Below are 23,308 nucleotides of genomic sequence, written 5' to 3'. Positions count from 1 at the left end.
AAGTTCAAAATAAAAAAAGGCAAAAAAATTTTTGTTCACCATTTTGTAGGCTACATTGTTTTACCAAAACATGTAATGATTCCTGGAGCTGACAGAGGAGAGAGGGAAGCTGGGTAAAGAAGAGCAAAGAGGAGCGAGGGAGAAGAGGGCCCTCGCCCTGTTCAGGGCACTGAAGCTCGTACTTTGGCTGAGCTGCCCGTGGAAATGCAGCCTGACTTGCTCAAAAGGATTTATGAGGGCACAAAATCAAACCACATCACTCCCCTCTACGTAAACACAGACAGCACTAACACCTACTTCAGAGAGCAGGTAAAAACTGGTTACTTAACAGGAGGGATGGATCACCAGCAAACTTGACTCAAAATAAATTGTCAAAACAATGTTCTGGGAGGGTTACCAAAGGCAACTGAAAAACACCAGGAAAGCAGCTCACCCCCTCAAAAAAGAGGGTGAGCTATACAACGCCATACAGTTAGTAACCTACAGATAAAGGCAACTGAGGAACATTTCAAGCATTTATGCCTTTTACTCCCACTGATTTTAGAAAATTTCACCAGGCTGCAGTTCGCATACATGCACCTCTGCCCCCCAACTTTCTGTCACACACAGGTTTATATATAACAAAGCATTTGTATTTCCTTTACTAACCCCCAATATTACTCACTCGTATTCTTACAAATCAAGCAAATGGACCAAGGTAAGCAAAAGACTTTTCAGAATGATCTGAACAAAACTCAGCGACTCTGCCAGGAGGAAAGAAGCCCAAGTACCTGTACGTTTATGTTTACGTTGGGACGCTCTGTTGGCACGGGGCCGCTGCACTCTGTCTCCAGCTGTTTCAGCTTTAGGAATGTGTCTTCAAACACTGAAAAAGACAGAAAAACATATCATCTCTTGCTAATGTCACCATGGAGTTATTTGACTTGTGACTTGCACGCCTCCTGAACACAAGTTATATGGTTTTAAAGGTGTGGAAATAAGCACAGGGATGGGGGAAGCCACTTGCTCAACCTTCAATGCACCTTTCAAGCCTACAGACTGTATGTACCTAATCACAACCCTCTGCACCCCTGCAAGATCATTTACCCAGCCATCCTCACAGCAAACAAGCAAGCAGCAAGAGTTAATTGCTGAGATGGCTGCACTTCATTTCACTGTATTTGTGGCAAAAGTCAGACCCGACAAAGAACTGTGACTTTTCCCTTATACCTCTGACCTTGGAAATAAGCTGCTTCCAGCTGAAATGGGGAGACCTGACCAGCTTTGTTGTCCCAGTGGTGGGTAAAACCGTCTTTATGCATATAATCTAAGGGAGCTGTCTAAAACACTTTTGGATTTTTTTGAAAGAAACAACCTCATAACAACCTAATCAGTCAACTTTGACCCCACGCATCATGATAACAGGGAAAAATCTGTAAGTTTGCTTACAATCAGAGTCTGCTTTTTCACTAGCAGTTTCCTTTGTGCCAGGATGAGGGCAATTAATAGCCTCTTCTGAATCTCCTGTTGCCAAGCCAACAACTGGACGGCCTACGGCATCATCAACACAAGTTTCTGGCAACTCCGTGCTGTCTAGCAAATCAACAAGAGGTACGCTGCAAAGGCAGAAAGACGGGCAGAGATACACAGAATCATGTTACCGCTCTTCCTGTAACGAGAAAAAGCTTTAACACACGCAATCTCTTTTTTCAAGCCGTCTTCTGGTAACCAGACACATTCTGTAAGAAACGTTTTAGGTAACTAAAAGACATTGGTTTTTTACATAGGATTTTTACAGGAGAAAGAAGAATTAGGGGGAGAGAAGTTGACACTGTTCACAAATAGTTGTTTGTACAGCACTTCACCCAACACTTGTAAGCAGATCAGAGGGCAGACAGGTGCGCAGGTCTGCATTGACACTATGTTGTGGTTAGGCATACCTAGAACTATTTCCAGCTTTATTAACTTTGGCAGAGACATGAATGAAACCTTAGCAGTCACAATATCTTAAGTGAACCACAGCATGTACTTTGTACCCCGTCAGGATCCCTTGTTTCACCTCCTTTGCTTTCTAATGGAAAAGTCTCCTTTTTATTTTGTCCTACCATGAAAACAGAAAAACAATTACAGTAACAAAAGTTGTATTATGATGCTTATGTTGTACAGTCAGGAATCTCATCCCTCTCTTCAAAGTTCAGGAAGAGCCAAAGCTACCCTAACAGCAAACTGCAACAAATATGGAAACAGCAGCCTGCGGAACATGAGGGTTAATCAGACAACTTGTGCCCACAACTGCAGTCTGACTGTCACCCATTGCAATCAACAATCACACTTACACGCAGATTGGTTGCAATATTGGTTTAAGAAGAAAAATCTATCCCTTTTGAAAGTCCTGTCCCAAATATGAGAACAATGACACCACGCAAGTACCCGCCACAACAGAACTTACCCTTACACACCGACCGAGATGCTCCCTACCTGACAGTTCAGACCAGCTTCTCCCTTATCACTACCGGGTTAATGCCCCACGCCTCCCTCCAGCCCCTGGAATTTGGAAGCAGTCCCCTGTTGTCACCGGAGGCTCCAGGAAAAAACTCCTCCCTCCCGCTCAAGCACCCAAAAGAATCTTTCCAATGTTAAATATATACCTCTGAAACAGATTACAGGATATCACCGTTTTAGTGCTAATAATGTACGAATCATCTTAAGACAATTAATTGCCATGAGGCAAATTGAGGTCACTTGCTTGACTCTCGTAAGCAGTGGAATAAGAAGTTACCAGCAAAGAAAATAGCAAGGAACTTTTCAATATCCTCTACAGCCTCTCTGTACACCACTAAGGGGAAATGGCAAGCAACAGATAGTCTTGCAAAGGGGGAATAATGGATAAAGAGAACTTCAATTATTAGAAGTAATTCTCTTGGAATTGGAGATTCTCTTCCAATTAAGGCAACAAAGTGAGACTGAATCCTGTACCTTACTGTCAGAGGATGCCTATGCATGAGAGTGAAAATGTTTTATAATATCCACATGAAGCCAACGCTTTCCTTATTTTCTGACAGTTTTCCGCAAATAGCCTCCCCAATGTTTAATATGACAACCAGTATCAGAAGTTCAGATTTTGCCTGCAGAACAGAGGTGCTGATGCCATGACATGCTGAAGCAACTAGATATAAGCTCCCATGAACTCCATCTAAGACAGGTCATGTAGAGCACCACTAGCGCTTCTTTATACTGTAATCTTCTAACACTTTTCTTAGCATTGCAGCAAGTGGAGAGAAAATAAGTGAAAAATGAAGTTTATCTTCATCACAAAATTGCTAGGATAATTACACTAGCCTTTTTTCTCCCCCATCACAACTGCAGGAACATTTACTAGACAGACAAGACAGTTGATTCAAAAACCTGCCCGCTAGAGACAAGGGCAGTCTTGAAATCTGGTGGTGCATTCAAACAGCACACCCGATGTCTAGTGTTGCTCCAAAAGCAGCGTGCTGCTTACGTAAAGGTGAGGAAAGTCTGTAGAAAACCTTATTGCCATTTGTGGCATGGGACGGAGGATTGGCAGAGGTAGCAAGGACAACTGGGCTGGGTCCCTGCAGCTTCACCCCTGCATCACAGCAGGACCTCAGGAAAGCTAAATGAATTTTAGGTAGACTCAAGAGAAGCCTCCTAATCCAAGATTCAAGTAGAAACTGACCCCATTTTGCCTTCAGACCCACTGAAAAACCTACTCAGCCACCCTGAGATAGGCAGTCACAAGAGGAAAGTCATATTAGGGAGACCCTCAGCCACTGAAATTTGCAGGCCCAAAAGATGAGTTCCCCAAAGAGCATTAAATTTATCGAGGCCACCCAGATTCTTCACTCTCTTCAGAGCATCCACAGGAATCACCCAGCAAGCTTCACAAATGGCCAGACTACAGAAGTAAAACGCACAAGATCATCACTTCACAAAATTTCTGACTTCCCTTACAAAACACTGATGACCCGGTACACCAATTATAAAAGAAAAATAAAAGGTTTCCCAGGAAAAGCAGGACTTCTGCAACAGTCAGCATGCAGAACTCCAGAATGAAATGGGCATTAGATTTCCACGTTCCTGCACTTACCCTCATACAAAGGGATATTTGAACTTTACGTTAAAGTGCCAGGCTTTATGTCTTCATAATCAACTTCTATCAGCATATTTTAAGAAATACTCCAAGAGAAAAGCTGATAAATGATACCATGAGTTCAAGCCATACAGGTAATTATGAATATAGGAATAATCAAAGGGTTCGAGTGCATGGAAAGGTTTATCAAACTGCTAATAAATCACACAGAAGTAGTTACATGCTCAGAGAACTCCCACAGTTAAGGGAGTTAGCTACTGCATTATTTCTCCTTTTGCCTGACAAATATATTGATATTAGTATGTTCCATACAGCATACAATGCATAACATGACTGAGAAAGCTGTCAGTTACAAAGGGTATGCTTTATTTTTTTTTCTTTCTTGAAAAGCAAAACAATACTTCATTCTAGTTTGTGAAGTACAATCTGCAAACTACAGGAACTATCCAAGTCTGCTGCAAAAGAAAGAATTCTTTTGCAAGTAATCTATTTGAAACAGCAGGGAGCACCACACAAGCTACTTTATTTTTGGCAAACTGGTAGTGATACACAGTTTCTCACACTGACTCTGCAAGGTAGTATGATAGTATGAAATTCTTTGTTCCTTTCCTTCATTTTGCGGCATTCAACGTTGTACACCTAAAGGTAAGAAGAGCAATAAATTTAAAAGCCTGTCACCTTTTCAGATTTGTTTTTTTTTTTCCTCTAAACAAAAATGCAAAATATTCAGAAAAAAAGAACTTCCTTTTCTTTTTAAAGTGAGGAGAGCAACAGAAAAAATCCTGGGGATGTATGATCCTGCAAACGAAGACTGTTCGAGTGCATTCAGTTTCTAATCAAGCAGGCTGAGTCTGCTGAGTCCCACATTCCAAGACTTCTGCTGTCTCCCATTTGCTTGAAGATAATTCCAAATACTGACATAGTGTAATATACACAAGCCAACAACTACAGGAAAGGAAAGAAAACACCCTTAGGAAAAGGTGCTGCCTGCAGAACCTTTGTGGATATTAAGCAAAGATCTGTCATCACCATACTCTTCAGAAAGACATCCATGTGTTTCCTAAATGCTGTTTCTACATTATGTGACCTGTCCCTGTAAAAATGTAGTTTGGCGTTGGTGGTACGAGTGTGGTACAATTTGTTTGTCTGCTATTGAGAACTGTCACTTACTTTAGTGGAAAACAGGATTCTCCCCAAGCTAATGAAGTCCCGCTAAAATAAACCCAGCAAAGAGCAAAACTGACCTTTGGGATGTATGCAAGATTCAAAGCCACATGGCAACAGCATGCAACATATACCACACTAACCCAAATCCATTCTAAAGGTTGATGGATTTCAGGCAACCAGCGTTTCTTGCCCTATCCTGAATCTGAACTAGTTCTGCTGTCATGCAAAATAAATAAATAAATAAATAAAATATACGAAAACTTTAGCCACAGCTTTAATTACCAAACTTGCAGTTAATCCCAGGGGAGTCGGTGACAGTCAGCACGCTGCAGGCGGCTGGGGCAGCCAGCCCTCTACTCAGCACTGGTGAGACACCCTGGAGTGCTGCACCCAGCTCTGGCCTCCCCAGGACAAGAGGGACACACTGGGAGTGCAGCAAAGGGCCAGGAAGATGACAAATGATCTGGAGCACCTGATGGATGAGGAGAGGCTGGGAGAGCTGCGACTGTTCAGCCTGGAGAAGAGAAAGCTCAGGAGGATCTTATCAATGTGTATAAAAACCTGATGGAGGCAGTGAAGATAACAGCCAGAGTCTTCTCAAGGGAGCCCGGAGACAGGACAAGAGGCACAAACTGAAATAAAGGAGATTCCACCTAAATACAAGACAAAAACCCGCCTTTTTTGATGTGAGGTTGGTCAAACACCAGAACGGGTTGCTTGGAGAGGATGTGAAATCTCCACCCTTGGAGTTACACAAAACCTGGCTGGCACGGTCCTGAGCAACCTGCTCTACTTGACCCTGCTTTTAGCATGAGGGTGGACTACATGATCCCGGAGGCGTCTTCCAACCTCAACCATTCTTTAATTCTATGATAGCTACACAAAACTTCCCTGATACCTGAGGAGTCAGCCACTACTTGCAGCAGCTTGACCACTACTGTAAGCACATCTGAACTTAAAACTCTGCAATAAGAGCGACTTGTTATTGCAACAATGTTCTTGCATTTTAAATACAAAATGCAATTTTAAATACATATTCCTCCATTCAAATTATCTCCCTCACCTACACAGAAATTATACGATATTTTAAAGTTAAAACACCTGTTCTCATTTGCATATTCTTATGCAACTTTATAAATAATAAACAAATAGGTTTGCTTTGCTCCAGAAGTTTGCAACATCCACCTTGCAAAACCTAAAACTAAAAATAGCACAACAGATTGCTCTCATCACCTTCGTAGATCCTACAGATCTTTAATATGTAGCCTGCATAACCTTTTTTCTTTTTTTTTCTTTCTTCCTTCAAGCAGAGTTGTAAAATAGAGACTCTCACTTCATTAGCAATCCCTTTCCCCCTATCAGATGCAAGGGTGAGGAGGCCAAAATATCTCAGGCAATATTAAGTTATGTCCTAGCCGAGACTTACTTTCTTGGTTCCTTGGGGCTGGATATCTGAAAACAATGTTTTTGTATTTCTGGGCTCTGTGGCAATTTGAAACTTGCTCAAACAATTTAAAAATCATTCAAACACCTTCTTTATCATAAAAGCCAAATATAAGTGAATTTTAAAAAAGTGCTCTACCACAAGTTTTGTTTTTTTAATAGGAAAAGAATATTGCAATTTAAAAGCAGCTAACTTCAGAGAACATGTGAAAACTCAGTGTTCAAGGGTAAAGGTAGTTCCTTCACGTTGGTAAAGGCCCCCAAGAACATCAGTGAGCCATGAAGCTGGAGTCTTAACCTCTGACTTAACAATTAACCTTTTGTATCATATAGTAGGACTGGTGTTTGTCAGTAAATATTTCTGTTTCGGTCCGACTGGAACACAGCAGCAAAAAAGACATAAAATTTTCTAGAAAGCAAAAAAAATAATATATTACTCTTTGCCTTTTCAGGAGTACTGATAAATTTATTCTTAAAAAAATTAAAATAATTCTATTCCATTTCCAAACAAGACTTTTCAGAAGGTGACTTGTTAAAAAAAAAAAAGAAAAAAAAGAAGTTAGTTTTCAGATCAACAATCTATCTTTTAAATACCTTTTAAATAATCATGATTCAAAAGGACGGGCAGTCACATCCACTAAGATTTTGGAAACCACATTATAACCCATTGGTTGCATGTGCAGTTTTATTACAAATGTGATTTCCTGGATAGCTCTTCAAAGTTAAACCCAGTTAATTTTTTTTTCCCCAATCATTAAGAAAAGTCTTAACACAATTAAAAATATATACACTCTTTTCAATGTAAGAGTGATGGGTGGCTTCCGGTCTGTTATTTTTTTCTGTAAAGGCTAAATACCAACAGCACGATATGCAGAGCCTTTGTAATGAAAGCTTTTTTTCCCCCCCTCTATAGTCAGCTTTGGGTCCATTGTCCTTATCTCAGAGACAGCTCAAAATGCAATTTTCCAGCCTCTGCTAGAAAGCAGTCTCAAGCTCCAGAAAGGCCCACGTCTCAGAGACTGGTCATGGTGGTTTGGACAGCATAGGTACCAGCACCGCTATGCATTCCCGCATTCTTCACATTGCGCTCATGGACAAAAGCGGTGTACTGTCCCTCCGCAGCGCGGGTCCTCGGCGGGGCCCACGCGTCCCACGGGATTCCAACACGTTGACAGCGGTCGGCAGCATCAAAGGGCCTGGATCGTTGGGGAGCGGGAGGGGGCACAATTAGTACACCGGTACAGATGAGAAAGAGGGTGGGAAAGTAATGCAAAGGTAAAGACAAGAAGATTGATGCGAAAAGGCAAGGAAAAAGGACATTGCTGGAAGGTAAACACTGAAGGAAAGAGGCATGCAAGTATACGTGTACATGACGACACTGTCAAATAAACCCCTTTTCTGGGCAGTATCATGCGTATTTTTGCAGAAGTCTGAAATGACAAGTTAAGCTCTCTCATGTATACACACATTGTCTCCACTTACCAAATGGAAAGCACTTCATATTTCAAAGCACTTCACAGAACTGAGCAAGAACCATGAGGGTTTTACAGAGAAAATAATGTGATGGGGGCACAGGCCTCCCAAGCACACAGGGCATTTTATTTGCAGGAAGCTGAAAGGGTTTAAGTGTCAGTTCTAGATGTACACCTGAAACAAGCATCTACAAGTAACAGTAGTTTTCGAAGTCAATTGAAAATGTAGATTCCAATGCAAGTTAAAAGAAAAAGAAGAAAACAGAAACTCAGAAAAATAAGTATTACTGTGCAGCAGCAAACAGTAGAGCACACACAAATAATTCACAATTTTAGTTGACCAAGGGATTAAATACTACTGAAGAAGCTGATTGTAGCTATACCTGATTTACATAAACTTAGTTGGAAAAAGAACCATTTTAAAAAAGGTCACAAGTTAATACCTTGCTTTCTAATTTTGCATATGAAGGCATAATGGTTGGTAAATTTTTAATTTTGAATTCTTAAAGTCAAAACCACAGAAATGCCGTGCGCAGTTATGGCTAGACTATACCACAGCTGGAATAAAGTTCTCCAAAAGCTAAAAAGAGCAGCAGGGGAGAACACTCATCACTTCAAATGGTGTTTTGAAAAATATTTTTATGCAGGAGCCCTCAGCTAGAAAACTGCAAGGCTTTAGGCACAAGCATCTCCAAGGCAGCAGGGATAAGCAACTTACTGAAACAATTGAATTTTAAAAGACTTTACAAAAATGGACAATGATCTGCTAACTGTTGATTGTGTTGTGCTGGGATCCTTCACTCCTATGTTTTAGGAGAGGCTGATGCAAGGTACAGCCGGGTATTAAAGTGCTTGGAAAAAAAGCACTCTCATAAACTACTTGAGCAAGGAAATTCCTAAAACAAACTTATTCCTTCAGTTTAATGTAAAACTCTCTATTTAATGACCCAAATCTAAACAAAGCAGAAACATTGCTGCTGTTCATCTAGAGGGGTGTCCTGGACACCCCCCAGCTCAAATCCCACCTCCTCCTGTTCCAGACAGCCGGGTTCACGCTCCAAGCCCTGCCACAGCAGCCAAGCAGCCAGCGCAGGGGTTGGAAGATCACACATGTTAAGGCAGGGAAGCAGAAAAGCATGCAGGATTCACACAGCGGTAAATGATTAACGCTCAGGGATAGTCCTCCTTTAGAAAAGAGACAGGATTTATATAAAGGTCACCCAGGGGTAAATTCAGAGTTTTGGTTTTAACGAAACATGCTGAGGAAGTGACCCGTGAACACTGAAGGCTCCAGTCCTCAACAGTTTATTACATTATTTTCCCATTTCTCTAATTTAAGCCGTTAAGTGAAAGCTACATCCACTAGCAAGGAAAAAAAAAATAATAAAAGTTTCCTTATTCTGAAATAAGGAAAAAATTATTAAACCTTTGTCTCCTGTCCTGTCTTAGCACAGGAACAGCTTCTTGAGAAAAAGATAAAGTTAGAAAGATACTGATTGTGTTTTAGGCTTCACAGCATTGAAGCTAATATTCCAGACCGTTTTCAGACCGTTTTCCAGTACTGTTGTCAGTACAGTTTTCCAGTACTGACAATTTAACAGGAATTGAGCAAAGAAAAAACCAAAACAAAACACTAAAATCCTTCCTGTCTGGCAAAGTACTTTCTACAATCTGGCACAACTGCTGTTGGCAGCTGCAGCATTAACATTTTAAATTAAAGGAAACATTGACATTAGGAAGGCTCTAAGCTGCAAGGTAGCCAATACAGGCATCTGCCAAGCAGAGCACAGAAACTCATGAGGTCGGGACCTTTCTTCTAAACCCCTTCAATCCAACCATCTACAAAATCCCCAGTCTAAAAGATTTTGGTGTTCTCAACCAACCCTTGGCAAACTCTCTCTAAAAGAAGACTATTTTTCTGACAGAAAGCAAAGATAATTCATGCAGAAACAGGCCAATTAAAGACAGTAGCAGTTGAAAAGAGATCTTGTTAGCAGCATCGAGACACCAAGACTTGAAGGCACAATAGCAAAGTCACAGTCCCCGCAATAAACACGTATGTTCTGGCATTTATATTAACCTAACCCCACTTCCCATCTAGGAAACCAGAATGTAGTTCAATTGCCGACTCAGCTCCAAACTGTTGTTTTCTTCCTACAGCTGGATTTGCCCTTTTATTACAGGCAGTACTGTTTCCAGAGAATGCATTAAAACCTCTCTGCCAGAAGATAACTGCCTTCGATAATAACTGATATGTCTCTCAGAAACATAACACATATGCAGTAAGTCCAAGCACTGCACTCTCGATTAAAACGCATCAATTGCCAAGAAGCTTGTTTTCTTTATGGCATACTGTTTTGCGTTACATGCAGGTATATTTTATATTCACTCCCACTCATGTATAGGAAGGCTACGTACTGCGGCAGCTGGCATGTAAGCTTAGATTCCTTGACAATGTTAAGACAGACAGGCTCAAGTTCTTAATCCTAAAACAGGCGTACCAAGACCAAAACTAAAACAGATTGGAGACAGAGTCCTCTCTGTGTCTGAACAAAAGCAGGGAGATTCCAGTAAGCAAAAGCCTTGCAAATACTAGCAAGAACGCTAGCACGAATCAGATCCCTGAGAAGAGCTGTTTGGAGCAAGAGTCAAACATTTCCACCAAAGCAAATACCGGTTTCTAGCACGCATCTTGCAATCAAACCAAAAGAATAAAAATAAAACCATATTGAGAATGCTGAAGAACAAAGAAACCACCACCTTTCACCCACCACCATGGAAGGAATCGAGCGATCAACAGGATCTCACCAAGACAAGCACAGATTTCAGATACTAGATAAATTAAGGGCAAAAGAAAGAAAAACAGCATTGATCACATGTTCTGATTGAAACTTCAATAAAATGCAACATGTAAAGCAGAATTACCATCCCCCTTATAACCAAAATCCATAGAACTAAAAGTCTTTAATCGATGATTTATGAAATTAAAGTACCTTTGTCATTGCACTGTTAGAAATCACTATCATCTAAGAGATACTAAAGCAAAGTAGGTTCATATGCCCAACAATGGGAGAAGGACCTTTTCTCTTGAGGGATGAAACTTAGCTTAGGATAAGAGCTTTTCTGTTACTCCATTCCATCGCTGCTGCTCCTGGAGAATCTCGCAGAAACCAGAATTACCGTTCCAGGATAAGCCATACTGTCTTTGAATGCACAAGAAGCCAAAAAAGTTAAGATGATGTGTGCACAAGTACTGGGTTGATATATGTCAGTTTTGGTTTTGAAACGCCTTTGCAATATAGAATTACTTCAAGAAAAGATAAATGATATGTACATTTATCTTCAAACAAATCATTCTTGTTTTGAGATGCACCTAATCAGTAAAAAAAAATACTCTGATTACATGAAATCAAAGCTCTTATCTTCAGCTTGTGTCGTTTCCTCAAGCTCCCATTCTACCCAAGATAATGAAAAAAATCAGCTTGCCCATTTCAAAAGGTTCAAAAGACAATTCACAAGGATACTGGTTTACAAGATTCTGCATTTTGTTGAGGATAAAGGTAAGTCCTTGAGCCCCACGATACCAAGCAAAGGGTTACAAGGAGTGTTATGGCAAATGAGATGGACCCAGCTCTCTCCAAAACTCGAAAATGCTGTTCCTGATTTAATCATTTCCTCAGCCCCTGAAGAAATTTTCTTTTGGTTGGCAGTGACTAATGCTGCCGTCGTCACCTCCCCACACTACATTCACAGCAATAAATCAGCTGCATCATCACTAACTTGGCTGTCAACTTACGTTAAAGATATAAGGATGGCAGCTTTTTTAAGTGCAGATAAAGAAACAGACCCTTGAATCATGCATAAGCAAGCAAAACTCATTTCCCAGCAAAGCAGAACGTACCACTTCTTGTCTTGCTGGCTGGCTCCTGGGCTCCTTGGCAGGTTTTCTATTTCCACTAAGACTGGGGCAGAAGGAACCACGGTTAGGACAGGTAGGTTTGGGTTTGCATTCCGGCGCTTTGGAGACAGAATATAAACAAGTAAGTTACTATACACATGTTGATGAAGTGATGACACATAGCAAAAACATGTCACCACTTCTCCTTAAGCACAAAGCTAAAGCAGGGCTGTTGTCTTCCATTACTTCCACAGCACTGGATGCCTATGCCCAGTCTTTTCCAGTACTGCACACAGTACTGGGATCATAATGAATCCAAGGCTGCTCAAAGATTTCAGTAAAACACTAATGGCTGTCTGTTTCCTTTTTAAATTTCTGCAGTAATGCTTTCCTTCCGTAGTAACTCTGCAGTAATGATTGGCACCTTTGGGTCGCAGGCCTTTGGACTGCCGTTTGAAACATAACTGCTCTTAAAAATAACCCAACTGCTTTTGCATAGAAGGCAAAAGGCTGGGCAGAGCAGCAATCTATCAGCAGAGATTGTGTATTTTAATATTAAAACAAACCATAATCCCATTTCCACCAATATGTGACCCTTTCTGTTGCACTCTGCATCTGAAATGCTCCAGAAAGACTGTGTCTTTTCAAAACCCAAGTCCTGTTTTTCTGATGCTCAGAAGGAGAGTTACTTTACACTAACGTCCTTTTTCAGTGAAACAAGGTATTCTGTGTACAAGTACTGAAGGGACAGGTGTGTCTGATTTCCTTCTCAAACTCAGAAAACAACGAATTTTTGCTAACGATGTATTCTTTAATTTGGAGGTGCATTCCCCTCTTTCAGAGAATAAAATACTGTAACCAGGAACCAACATAGGTGCTGATGAATTGTGCCCCCCCTTTTTTTTTTACTGTTACTTAACATAGAGAATTAATGTGTTTTGAATAATAACAACTCTCATATAAAGGTACTTTGTGTACCTATGAAAATCTGTAGCTATAAATAGCATAGTTTGTATAGCACTGGGGCATGGGGTATCTTCTTTACTCCAGCTAAATTAACCAATTATCTCACTTGTAAATTAATAGTCATTTCTTGGCATGCAATTTAGTAGTTAACCATTTGTAACTTTCAACTGGTCAATCACTGGATTTTAAGAACGAATAACAAAATCGTCAAGTGTGTTGAAATACATGAAAATTGCCTTTAAAAAGAATGAGAGACAGTCCTTACTTGTGATCCATTAGTTTGGTTGATGGCAGCATTGTTTGCAATACTGAAAGACAAAAAGCATTTAAATCAGAATCAGATCGACAAACTATTTTTGCAGGTCGGCAGAACTGCAAGGATTTTCAGAAAGAAACACAACATCTAACAAGGATCTTTCCAAAGTGCTTAACGACTCTCAAAAGAAAACTTAAAATCTTGTGGTTTAGGTCAGCTGCCTTACTCTAAGAAACTAAGGGTATCACATTAGTTTTTATTTGTTCAAACTGTAGTTTATCTGTAAATCATCTGGTTTTCCCTCTTCCTGTCCTAAACCAGTTCAGTTTAGAAAGTCTGCCTGATTCAGCAGTAAGGCGGGGCACTTTTAAAGCAAAAATGATATGGTTTTAGTTAAACACCCAGCGAAATGTGACATTGTCGAAACCTCACCTTTGTGCTTGTAGGTGCTATGTTTATTTCATAACTAGTACTCTTCTGATTTGAAGTTTCACATCACAAAGTTTATCAGAAAAATTCATGAGTTTCTCCTGCATACAGCCTCTAATGGACTGAATTACTGCTCCAGAGTCTTAAAAGCAGCCATTCAAAATTATATGCACAGCAGTTCAGCACAGCATTAATAATAATTTTAGATTATTAAATATTTAATATATTTAATAAATTAAATAAGACCCATATCCCTACTCCTGACGACTTCTGAGTCTGCAAGAGACATTTCACATTTTTGAGAGACTTAAAAGCATTAACATGCTGCACAATAATTATGCATTATAAATCTCATGCAAAGCAAACTTCTTTTGCAGACTTCTGATCTTTTAAAAAATGGTTCCAGTCTCCTATAACCCATTAATCTTTTGATTTACAGTCTGGACAATAGCTATCCAACCTGGCAAGCTGACAACTCAAATAGATTTCTGTATCTACTTCAGTGATTCTTTAGAATTATTTTACATAAATACTATAATGTCAAGACCAAACAAGCTGTTGCTTGTCTGTTTCCCAACTCCGCACCCTCTCTATAGAGAGAATGTGGAGGCTATCACGGAATAGTGCACCTTAACAGAAATATTAAGGAACAGCTTCTGGGTCGCACATTCCCCTGTGTTGAGTTAACACAAAAGAATGGAACAACATACATCTTTCATGATGCATTTCAATGAGCAGCGCTCGAGTGTAGAGTTTCAGAAATGGCATAGATTGCTCTGGCGACTAACGTAACAGTGCCACACCTAGGTGCAGATCAGAAGGCTACTGTCTTATCAGAAGGAGAAACTGCCTATGAAGTTTCTCTTCCCACTCTCAGAATGACCTAAGCAGCGTGAAACTCAGAGAAGGGGCATGACAACACAGCATGACGAGAGCAGTAATTAATCACACAGTCACATTTTGCATGCAGAGGTTCTTTACGCACTTTAATAGCACCCAGTCCTGAACAGCACTTTCACGTTTCATAAAAAGACAAGACAATACAGACAGTTGTAAAGATAGAGACCTCCACTAAAGTAACTGCAGACTTGTCCCACACTTCCTAGGCTTCTCCCCGTATCATGCAAGAATCAACCCTGCCGCTACAAACAGAAAATGTGTGGTTGTATTAAGCCTGTTGTTCTGAAATGTTATTTTGGCATTCCTTACTCAGCTCCTGACTGTCAGGATCTTAACATCTGTAAGTATCTACTTCTTAAAAATATTTTGGTTGCAACTGATCATTGCAATGTTCACAAGTTATTAGGGCGGTGGACAGAAAGCAGAACTGAGTGATGCTGTTCTTTTGCTACCGGGTTAGTTCTTCTTAGCCTGGCTTCCTCTCTTCCCTGAAGGAAGGGTATGAAGACTGAATGATTCAGATTCATACGAGCATTTTACACCGCAACAGCAAGTGTACACATACAGAAAGACTCTACGTATAGAAATAAAGAACCAAAAGGCCTTCCTCTCAATGTTGGTCATGAATAATTTACTATAAATATAGAAAAATAAATACTTGGGTATTTATTTATAAAAATAAATGCAAGTATAGTACAGAATACAAAACCATCAAAATATTTCAAACATTTATTTTGCTGTATTTTCCCTGCCTCTGAACTTCACTTGATGATGTATTTCAGTCACATAGCCAGAGCAGGCAGGTCTCAGAACTAAGAGATCCTCACATGCTTTTACCTGATCTCTTTACATGGCAGCACACAGAACAGCAGCTCATATCCCGTAAGAATCACAGCTAGTCATGAACAAAACATCTTTGCTTCATAGGAAGCAAGTCTGGCAAAACCTACAGTGTGACCGCAACACAGGAGCTTCGCTTTGAACAGCAGGTTTTATGTAAAGCAAACAAACACAAAACCCACAGCAAAATCACAGTTTAGAGGTTAATGTGCTCTACATTTAACTAATCTTATAACCCCCTTCTGCAGACACATGCTCAAACACAGGTGGCAAACATCAAAGAGAAATTTAAATATTGGAATGCATCTTACCTTGTTTCTTCAAGTTTAGCAGAATGTGCTGCAAAAATAGAAAGCGTTAATTAAAATTAAATTTGTAATTAGGTTGTCAGTTAAATATTAAGTATATAATTAATAAAAATAGTTTAGCACTGCCTAAAAGTAAGCAACCAAAAGAGCAAAAGTTGCACGTACCCCATGCATACTGTGTGAAAAATAAAATTCTCAATTGGAAAAACAAAATAAAATTCTGCAGAGCAAACCGAAGAGTCGGATTTAAGCAAGTATCTGAAAGCACGCGTGGAGGTCACACTTGACCAAGGCAAGAGTGGGAATAAAAGAAGTTGAATATCACATTCTGTTGGGTTGTAACAACAGAATGCAACTCCTAAGAACAATGAAAAAATCTCAGTGGCAAAAATTTCAAACTTGATTAATAAATTTCAAATATTATCATTAATATATGCATCCTGTTTTCCCTGGATCCAAGTTTTCCATCTTCACACAGACAACTACTGTGCAATATTTATGGATGTTTTACCTGCCAGGCAAGCTAGAACGACATGCTTTGTACACAAGCTTTCTCTGATAAATATATGTGGTGTCCCAAATAAGTCAAAGAAAACCTAATTTTGAAAATTCAACAGGGGGGGAAACAACTACAAAAGAATTCTTACATCATATCTTTAAAGGATATGATTACTTGATTCTCACAGTGGATTATACTTCTCAAAATGGAAGGTAAATAGTTTACCTTTCATTTGTAGTGTTCGTCTTGAATATCTCTTGCTGGGCCTCCTTTCAAAGGATGCTGATCTCCTGGCTTTGTTGGTCTTAGTGGTTTGGTATTCTGTTTTCCCACTAACAATGCCATGTAAAAGTACAAAATAATAAAATTTTTAATGACAAAATACAGACACTGCTCATCAAAACATCACATCTCTGTTTTAAATTCATAGCTTAATAAACTGATCTCAGTTCTGTTAAAAAACATCCCAAGTTTAACACTTCAGAAGTCCTTTCACAAAAAACGGATGGAGTTCTATGAACATCCTAATCTGCACCCCATTCTCCCAAGACAAAAAGCTAAAGCTTAAACGTTAAGTTGCTGAAAAAGCACGTTTGCTCTTTGCATATTTCTGTGGTCTCGCCATTCGGGAGAGGTTGAAAACTCTAGGAGAAAGTAAAGCTTAAGGTATGTTGCCAAAGGTCATAGAGAAAGATGGTAATAGGAGTAAAAAATGGTAAAAGGAGTAAAAAACAGCATCTAGATGCTCTTGTTCCCAGGCAAGTCTTTTTTCCCCAAGTTTGGCCAGACCCTGCTCCCAAAGCAGTAGCAGCCTCATGTTCTGCTGACTCCTTGGTACCACTGATCCTTTCTGAAGCAGAGTTGGATGGTATTGCTACAGTTGCTGGAAATGGAAGCAAAGTATAAGCATAATGCCTGGGGTCCACGACCCACCTCCTTCCATGTGTTCTCACCAGCTCTGGTGGGGCAACTGACAGCATCCTGCAGACTAGTCTGGGACCACAAGCCTTTCAGAAGTCTGTTACATGCACTGGTAGCACCTGACATGGAATGGGCATTATCTTAGGTTTCTGAAGCACTACCAACACTCATAGAGTCAGGAACTCAGTGGTCAAAAGACTTGCAATGTCCCCAACTATGCAAGTCAATCATCCATCCTCTATGGTTCGTTTAAAAAAGGGTGGGCTTTCAAGATGAAGTGATCTATAAAACACAATGTACTATATATGCTATGTAAGGAACAGAAATCTTGAGAAACCTTTGGTTTCCTACTGCTCAGACCAGAATCACCTAAAGATAAATCAGAAAATGCAGGGGGAAAATACATATGATTTAATAAAACCAGCAATGCAACTCACTCGGCTTGCAAGTTTCGCTGCTCTGTATGTCCTAGGTGAATGAATACCAAGTTCTCTCCTACTTCCACACATAATCCAGGAAAGGCAAGAAACGACAAGATATGTGCTAAACGACAGATGACACTGACCTGTATCGGAATCGGGACCCTAACCGAATGAAGCCTGAGCGACTTGAGCTTTTTTGGACAGGACCTCGGAGCCGGAAGAAGGCGTGATGTTCCACTGCACATTTCCACAAGTGTTTGCAGGCTTTGGGATGATCCAGTCTAAAGACAAAAGTGTGCTCCTGCTCCTTTCCCTTAAAGCACACAAAGCATACAGACGACTTATAAGGGGCTCGAATAAATCAAAGTTGCAATTCAATGCAAGCCAAATAAAATTTGGGTTTTATGAGTACTAGAATGTATGTTTAAAAAAAAAAATTGAGGCAGAAAAACCAACCTTTTCAGAAGCTTTAATGAACAACAGCTCCATTGTCTGAAGTTGGAAAGGGCTAGAACCCATACACTTAACAAGTCAAACCTCTGAATAACTACAAATTAAAGACATCATTATAATAGGAAGGTACTTCTCAATGAGGCTAACATGGTCTTGCTTCCACATCTGATTTCCTCAAATTGTAAAAATGTGAGCATTGGTAATATCAGCTCTGAGATTTATTCCCACAGGAACAATTCTGGCATCTGCTTAAGGAATTAATTCCACTAAATGTGCTATCTGGCCTTTTTTTCCTTTTTAAACTTTCTTGCAAAACAAGCACACTATTTCCAAATTATCTGGCCTACACTAGTTTCACAAGGTGTTCCCCTTTTAAAAACAGGGTAAGAAAAAAAGTAATTGAGCCTATTTATCTTATACATAAGTCCCTTCATTCCTCCCCTCCCCCAAGTCACAATCAAAAATCTTGCAAGGCACCCACGTTAATTCTCAAAACTTAAAGAGAGAGATCAGGAGTATGTAAACTAGTACTGTATAATCAAGACTAAGATGTAACAAAACCGATAGTTATCTACCTGTTCATCATCTTCAACAACAACCAGAGTGAGTTTGTTCTTCTTGAAGTCAAGCCGTGTTATCTTTGGCCTGCAAGATGAATAGAAAAAGGAGGTTACAACTAACTCTCTTAGTAACTCACTGAGAGGTACGTTCGACATGCTGGTCCAAGCCTCTCTACCAAGCATTTTTTTTCTGGTTTTGTGGGTGTTTTACGTTCATGCAGTAGGGCTTGATTATACTGTGGATACCAATGTATTACTTCAAATTTAACACTTAATTAGAAACCTTAGAGATAAGAAGTCAGCAACTTCTAAGGAGATAATTCTATCAGAATATCAGAACAGTAATAATAATTACTTGAACTGAAATCAAACTCCACACAAATACTCCTGCTTGCCTACTCTTCCACAAGCCCAGAAAAATGAACTCAAAAAGACACAAAGGCAGGCCAAAATAATTCTGCTTTATTAAAGAAATGTAAATCACTGCACAATATATCACAGATCAATTCCTATGATGACTGTTTCAGAAAATCCCAGCCAAAGAGAACGTGAACATGACGTGACACAACAATGCAACTACTTCCCTCCCTGCCCACCAAAAAAAATACCCAGAATTGATGGTGGAGGGACAAGACACACAGATAACAATTCTGCTACAAAGTCAGTGTTTTTCTGAGAAGTTTATAAAATTGGACTGGGCTAACCCAAGCTAAATACTCACATGACGAAATTTCACCTCATCACCTGCCTACTCATTCTTTGTATACACAGTTTTGAAAGACTGGATGTGAATTACAGAATAAAGCATTTTAAAATCCATAAACGCTTGCGTACCCAGAGCCAAAACACCTTGTGTTTTATGCAGTGTAAAGCCCTGCAAAATTTCACCAGAACGCTTCTGAGAAACTGTGGGGTGTTATTGAGGTATTTGACAGATAAAGCAGCACACGTTCACAAAAACTCAAGGAAGCTCTATATCCCCTGACTATACATAGATCTGGTTTGGAGAGGGGAGAGGGGTATTTGGGCTTTTAGTTTGTTTGTTCTTAATTAGTCCTTATTGATGGGCAGAAAGGGACATTTCTGCCTTTTACCGGGCACAGAAAGACATTTTCTTAATGAAAAGCCTGCCCAGATAACATTGTATGTTAAAACTACACTAATGCTATTGCTTCTGCCTCTTTTTCAACAGTAAGGTGTCACGCTTGGCTATAATGCCTGAAGAAGCTTCATTTCACTGACTGGGTGCATACTCTATTTCCAAAGCAATCTAGTGCAAAAGACAACAACAAACACAATAAAAAAAATGAAAACACGCCAAAGTTATTCCATCTTTTACTTGCCTCTAACATGTTACACATATACAGCCTATCATCATATCAACCATAAATGTTAAAAGAAGAAAGAATATTTTTTGACACCATGAAAACACTCACAGGCTACAGAATATTTCTGCAGGCACATAGTATTTATGGTGCTCTCATATCCCAAACAAATTTTTTTTTTTTTGCTAGTGCAAAAGAAACAAGAGTAAAAATCTAAAATATGTTTTAATGTACGATCAGAGAGCTTACCAGAAAAATAAACCAATCTTTGTGTCCCCTTCAAAGACAAGAACTCCTGTAGGTGTTAGTCCCAGGCTGTAATCATTGCCGTCTCTTGCCTAATTGCCACAAAATAAAGATTACGTTCATTTTGGTGTTCGACCCTTTATCCACATTACTCCAATGATTAATGTAGCTTATTTTCCCAATGTTACAATTAAACACATATCTGCTTATTTTATACAACAAAACTCTCCTGTTTCAATGATCTTATGCAATGAATTTTTCTAGTTTGCAACCCTTCAATAAGGCTGACTAAAGTGGAAAATTAAAGTTTCTTGATTTGTCTGTGTAATAAGGACCTCCTTGTGGAGTTCTCTACACTTCCTTCTCCACAGGAGATCTATTTTTACTTGTAGTTTTTCAGTTGGTGGCTGACTGGACCACAGCCAATTTTAATTTAATTACTATGATTTTCACATAGCTCTTAGTCTAAACACAAACGACAGTACATATTGACACACCAATCACATATTTAACACGGAGTACATACATTCGGATTAAAGTTATACCTTCTAGAAATCTATACTATAAAGTGGAATGCTGAAGAAAAGCCAGGTCGCTTGTTTCACAGTTTAGATTAGAACAATATTCCTTCCCCCCTCCACCTTCAAAGCAAAAACAGTGTTGAAAACTGGGACAAAGCAAACATTATAATTTCCAAAGGTCACCATGCTGTGGTTAAACATACCTTGACTATGTGCATGTCTACACCATACATTTCCAGCCACTTAGCTTTGTTTAAGTAGTTAGTTTCAGCCTGTGCTGGTGTTTGCCCCCTGAAATAAATTTTTTGCTGTTAGGTAGATGCCTGAAGAAGCACACAAAGGAAAAACTGGTACATGATGAAAGAGGAAAAGAAATCCCCAAGAGTTTGTGAAAAAACTAAACGCTGCTGACAATTGTTCACTTTCATGAACATCAAAGTCAGTTTTGTAAGTTTTAATCTGAAACTGCTGCTGCAAAAATTATTGCATTTCAAGATTCTGCCACCTCATTATTGTACACAGACCTTTGGAAAGCCTCATTTTTCATATTAAATCCTCTTACAAAATATGACAGAATCATTAGAACTATGTTTCTGAACAAGACAACAGAAGAAACATCAGCTAATACATTCTCTTCACAGAAAAATCAGTGCAAACAGCTGGTTAGCATGCACTGGAAGATCTAGTACCTGCATTCCTTCCACTTCTCAAAAATGGCGAGTTCCATCTCTTCAGTCTGAGTGGGAACAAACCTGAACTCAGACACCAGTTCAGGGACATGTTCGGCAGGATCATAGTCTCCGAGTTCAGCTATAAAAGAGAGGCGTTGTTAAACAGTGTTCTCAATAAACACAGTGGATATTAATTTTCTAGCTAATCTAAAACACTAAATTTATTTTTGTGTTTCGCCTTCTCCTCCAGTCTCCCCAATATTTGAAGTGTCACCTTTTTTGACAGGGAAATTATGGACACTGAATGGTTCTGCTGTCTGCACAAGAGCTTTGCACTGATTTTTAGAAAGTGCTATTGGTATATTTGTTAACAAGCCTCCTATAAATGGAAGTTAATATCCTTGAAACTCACCTTTTTTCTTTCTTGTAGAACGTTTTCAACATTTTTAACACTGAAGTCTTCACTGAGACAACAGCTAAAGTTACAATGGAATTTTGCCCTAAATTATTAAAACAAAATCTCTGGAGATTTGTAAAAAGGAAAACCAGTTCTGACACTTTTCATAAAACTATTTGTCCATCCTAATAATCAGTTTCTGGTTTTATGACTATAAATCCCCCTGTCCTGCTAAAATTACTCTGTGTCAGGGCACAATCATGCAGCTGTTATTTGGTGCTCCCCCTTTCATCTAAGGACATAATAAAGGCCCCAGTGGGTCAGTCAAATGGCTCACCTAGTCCACCGCTGCATGCCCAACAGGGGCAATACGAGATGCTATTTAGAGAGCATACTGGAACATACTTGTCAATGGGTGTGTCACATCAAAAGCACAACCTCCTTTTCCCACAGATGCTAACAAGCCCAGCTTTTAAAGACTGATGTAGGCCTAAAACACTCAAAGTCACAGTTAGAATCTTCTACAAAAATGTCCTGATTTTCAGAGTCACTAAGCGCTTGCTCCTTCCACTAATTTCAAGTGGCTTCTTAATGTTCAGCTCATATCCAAAAAATGAGAAATAATTCTATAACTTGAACTTTGGGTGTCTGATACAGGCCAATAATTGTTGTCTGAAAAAAGAAACTACAAATGTTCATGTAGGAAAAAAATAGTGTTATCTTTGGGAAGACCTGTAAAAGTCAAATAGATACACACAATATTCCATAGGTACAAAAACTACATATGATCTAAAAACCTGTTCCTTGGAATTCTGAATGCTGTGAGCATAATAATAGTCTTTTTGCCTCCTCCTTTTTTTTTTTTTTTTTAAATGCTGACTGAGGAAGTCTGTAGTTCTATAATAATTTACTCCCACTAAAACGCCTGCCTCTGTTGAAAGGAATGCTGTCAAAGCCAGCTTAGGTTCCAGCTGATTTAAATAAAAGTACACAGCTGTCAGACAGTAAGATTAAAGCCCTGCTACGGGCCTCATTGTGGAGAGAGGAAAGAAAAGACCAGCACAAAAAGCAAAGGATATATGGCCTAATTAGATCACTTTGTTTTTCCAAAAACTTATCCACTGAACCTGTATCTTAAGGCTCTAACAATGCTAATATTTTTGACTATGGAATGTATTCTAACTGTTTTCCTTCCACACAAAAGAGCAGGTTAAAAAGGCAGGCACCTTTACAGTTTAATCTCAACTCTCTACACCTACACATCATCAGGGCCATTAGTAGTTCCTGCCTGAAGAATAAAGTGTGTTTTGGAAAATACCTGTAAAAGAATTTCAGAGACTTAGTCCTGTTACCTAACTCCTGCAAAATAAGTGCAACAACGCATTGGTTTATAAGATGAATGTTGTGTAGAGAATTTGTGCAGCTTAAATGCATGGTACATGTCCAAATTCCCTCTTCAAAAAGGACTGTACAACAGTTTCACAGCAAAGGTTCTCTTATTTTTTGTAGACTCAAACTGGG

The 23,308-nt window shown here is 39.4% G+C and overlaps 1 protein-coding gene across 5 annotated transcripts in view; it reads right to left on the bottom strand.

Moving 5' to 3' along the window:
- EPB41L5 (erythrocyte membrane protein band 4.1 like 5) overlaps positions 1-23,308 on the bottom strand; it is a 57,358-nt gene that overhangs the window by 11,157 nt on the left and 22,893 nt on the right. For all 5 annotated transcript variants that reach the window (XM_074593966.1, XM_074593970.1, XM_074593969.1 and 2 more), the window contains exons 8-18: positions 21,409-21,529; positions 20,923-21,010; positions 20,202-20,290; positions 18,643-18,712; positions 17,758-17,927; positions 16,497-16,603; positions 15,776-15,803; positions 13,305-13,347; positions 12,077-12,192; positions 1,429-1,595; positions 771-865 (exon numbers count right to left, since the gene is read on the bottom strand). In XM_074593966.1, the coding sequence (XP_074450067.1) occupies positions 771-865; positions 1,429-1,595; positions 12,077-12,192; positions 13,305-13,347; positions 15,776-15,803; positions 16,497-16,603; positions 17,758-17,927; positions 18,643-18,712; positions 20,202-20,290; positions 20,923-21,010; positions 21,409-21,529 (1,094 nt within the window). The remainder of the gene's footprint in view (positions 1-770; positions 866-1,428; positions 1,596-12,076; positions 12,193-13,304; positions 13,348-15,775; positions 15,804-16,496; positions 16,604-17,757; positions 17,928-18,642; positions 18,713-20,201; positions 20,291-20,922; positions 21,011-21,408; positions 21,530-23,308) is intronic.

The sequence above is a fragment of the Larus michahellis genome, chromosome 7, assembly GCF_964199755.1.
Source record: "Larus michahellis chromosome 7, bLarMic1.1, whole genome shotgun sequence".
NCBI lineage: Eukaryota > Metazoa > Chordata > Aves > Charadriiformes > Laridae > Larus > Larus michahellis.
The sequence above is the reverse complement of the archived record's forward strand: the minus strand, read 5'-3'. Positions and strand labels throughout refer to the sequence as shown.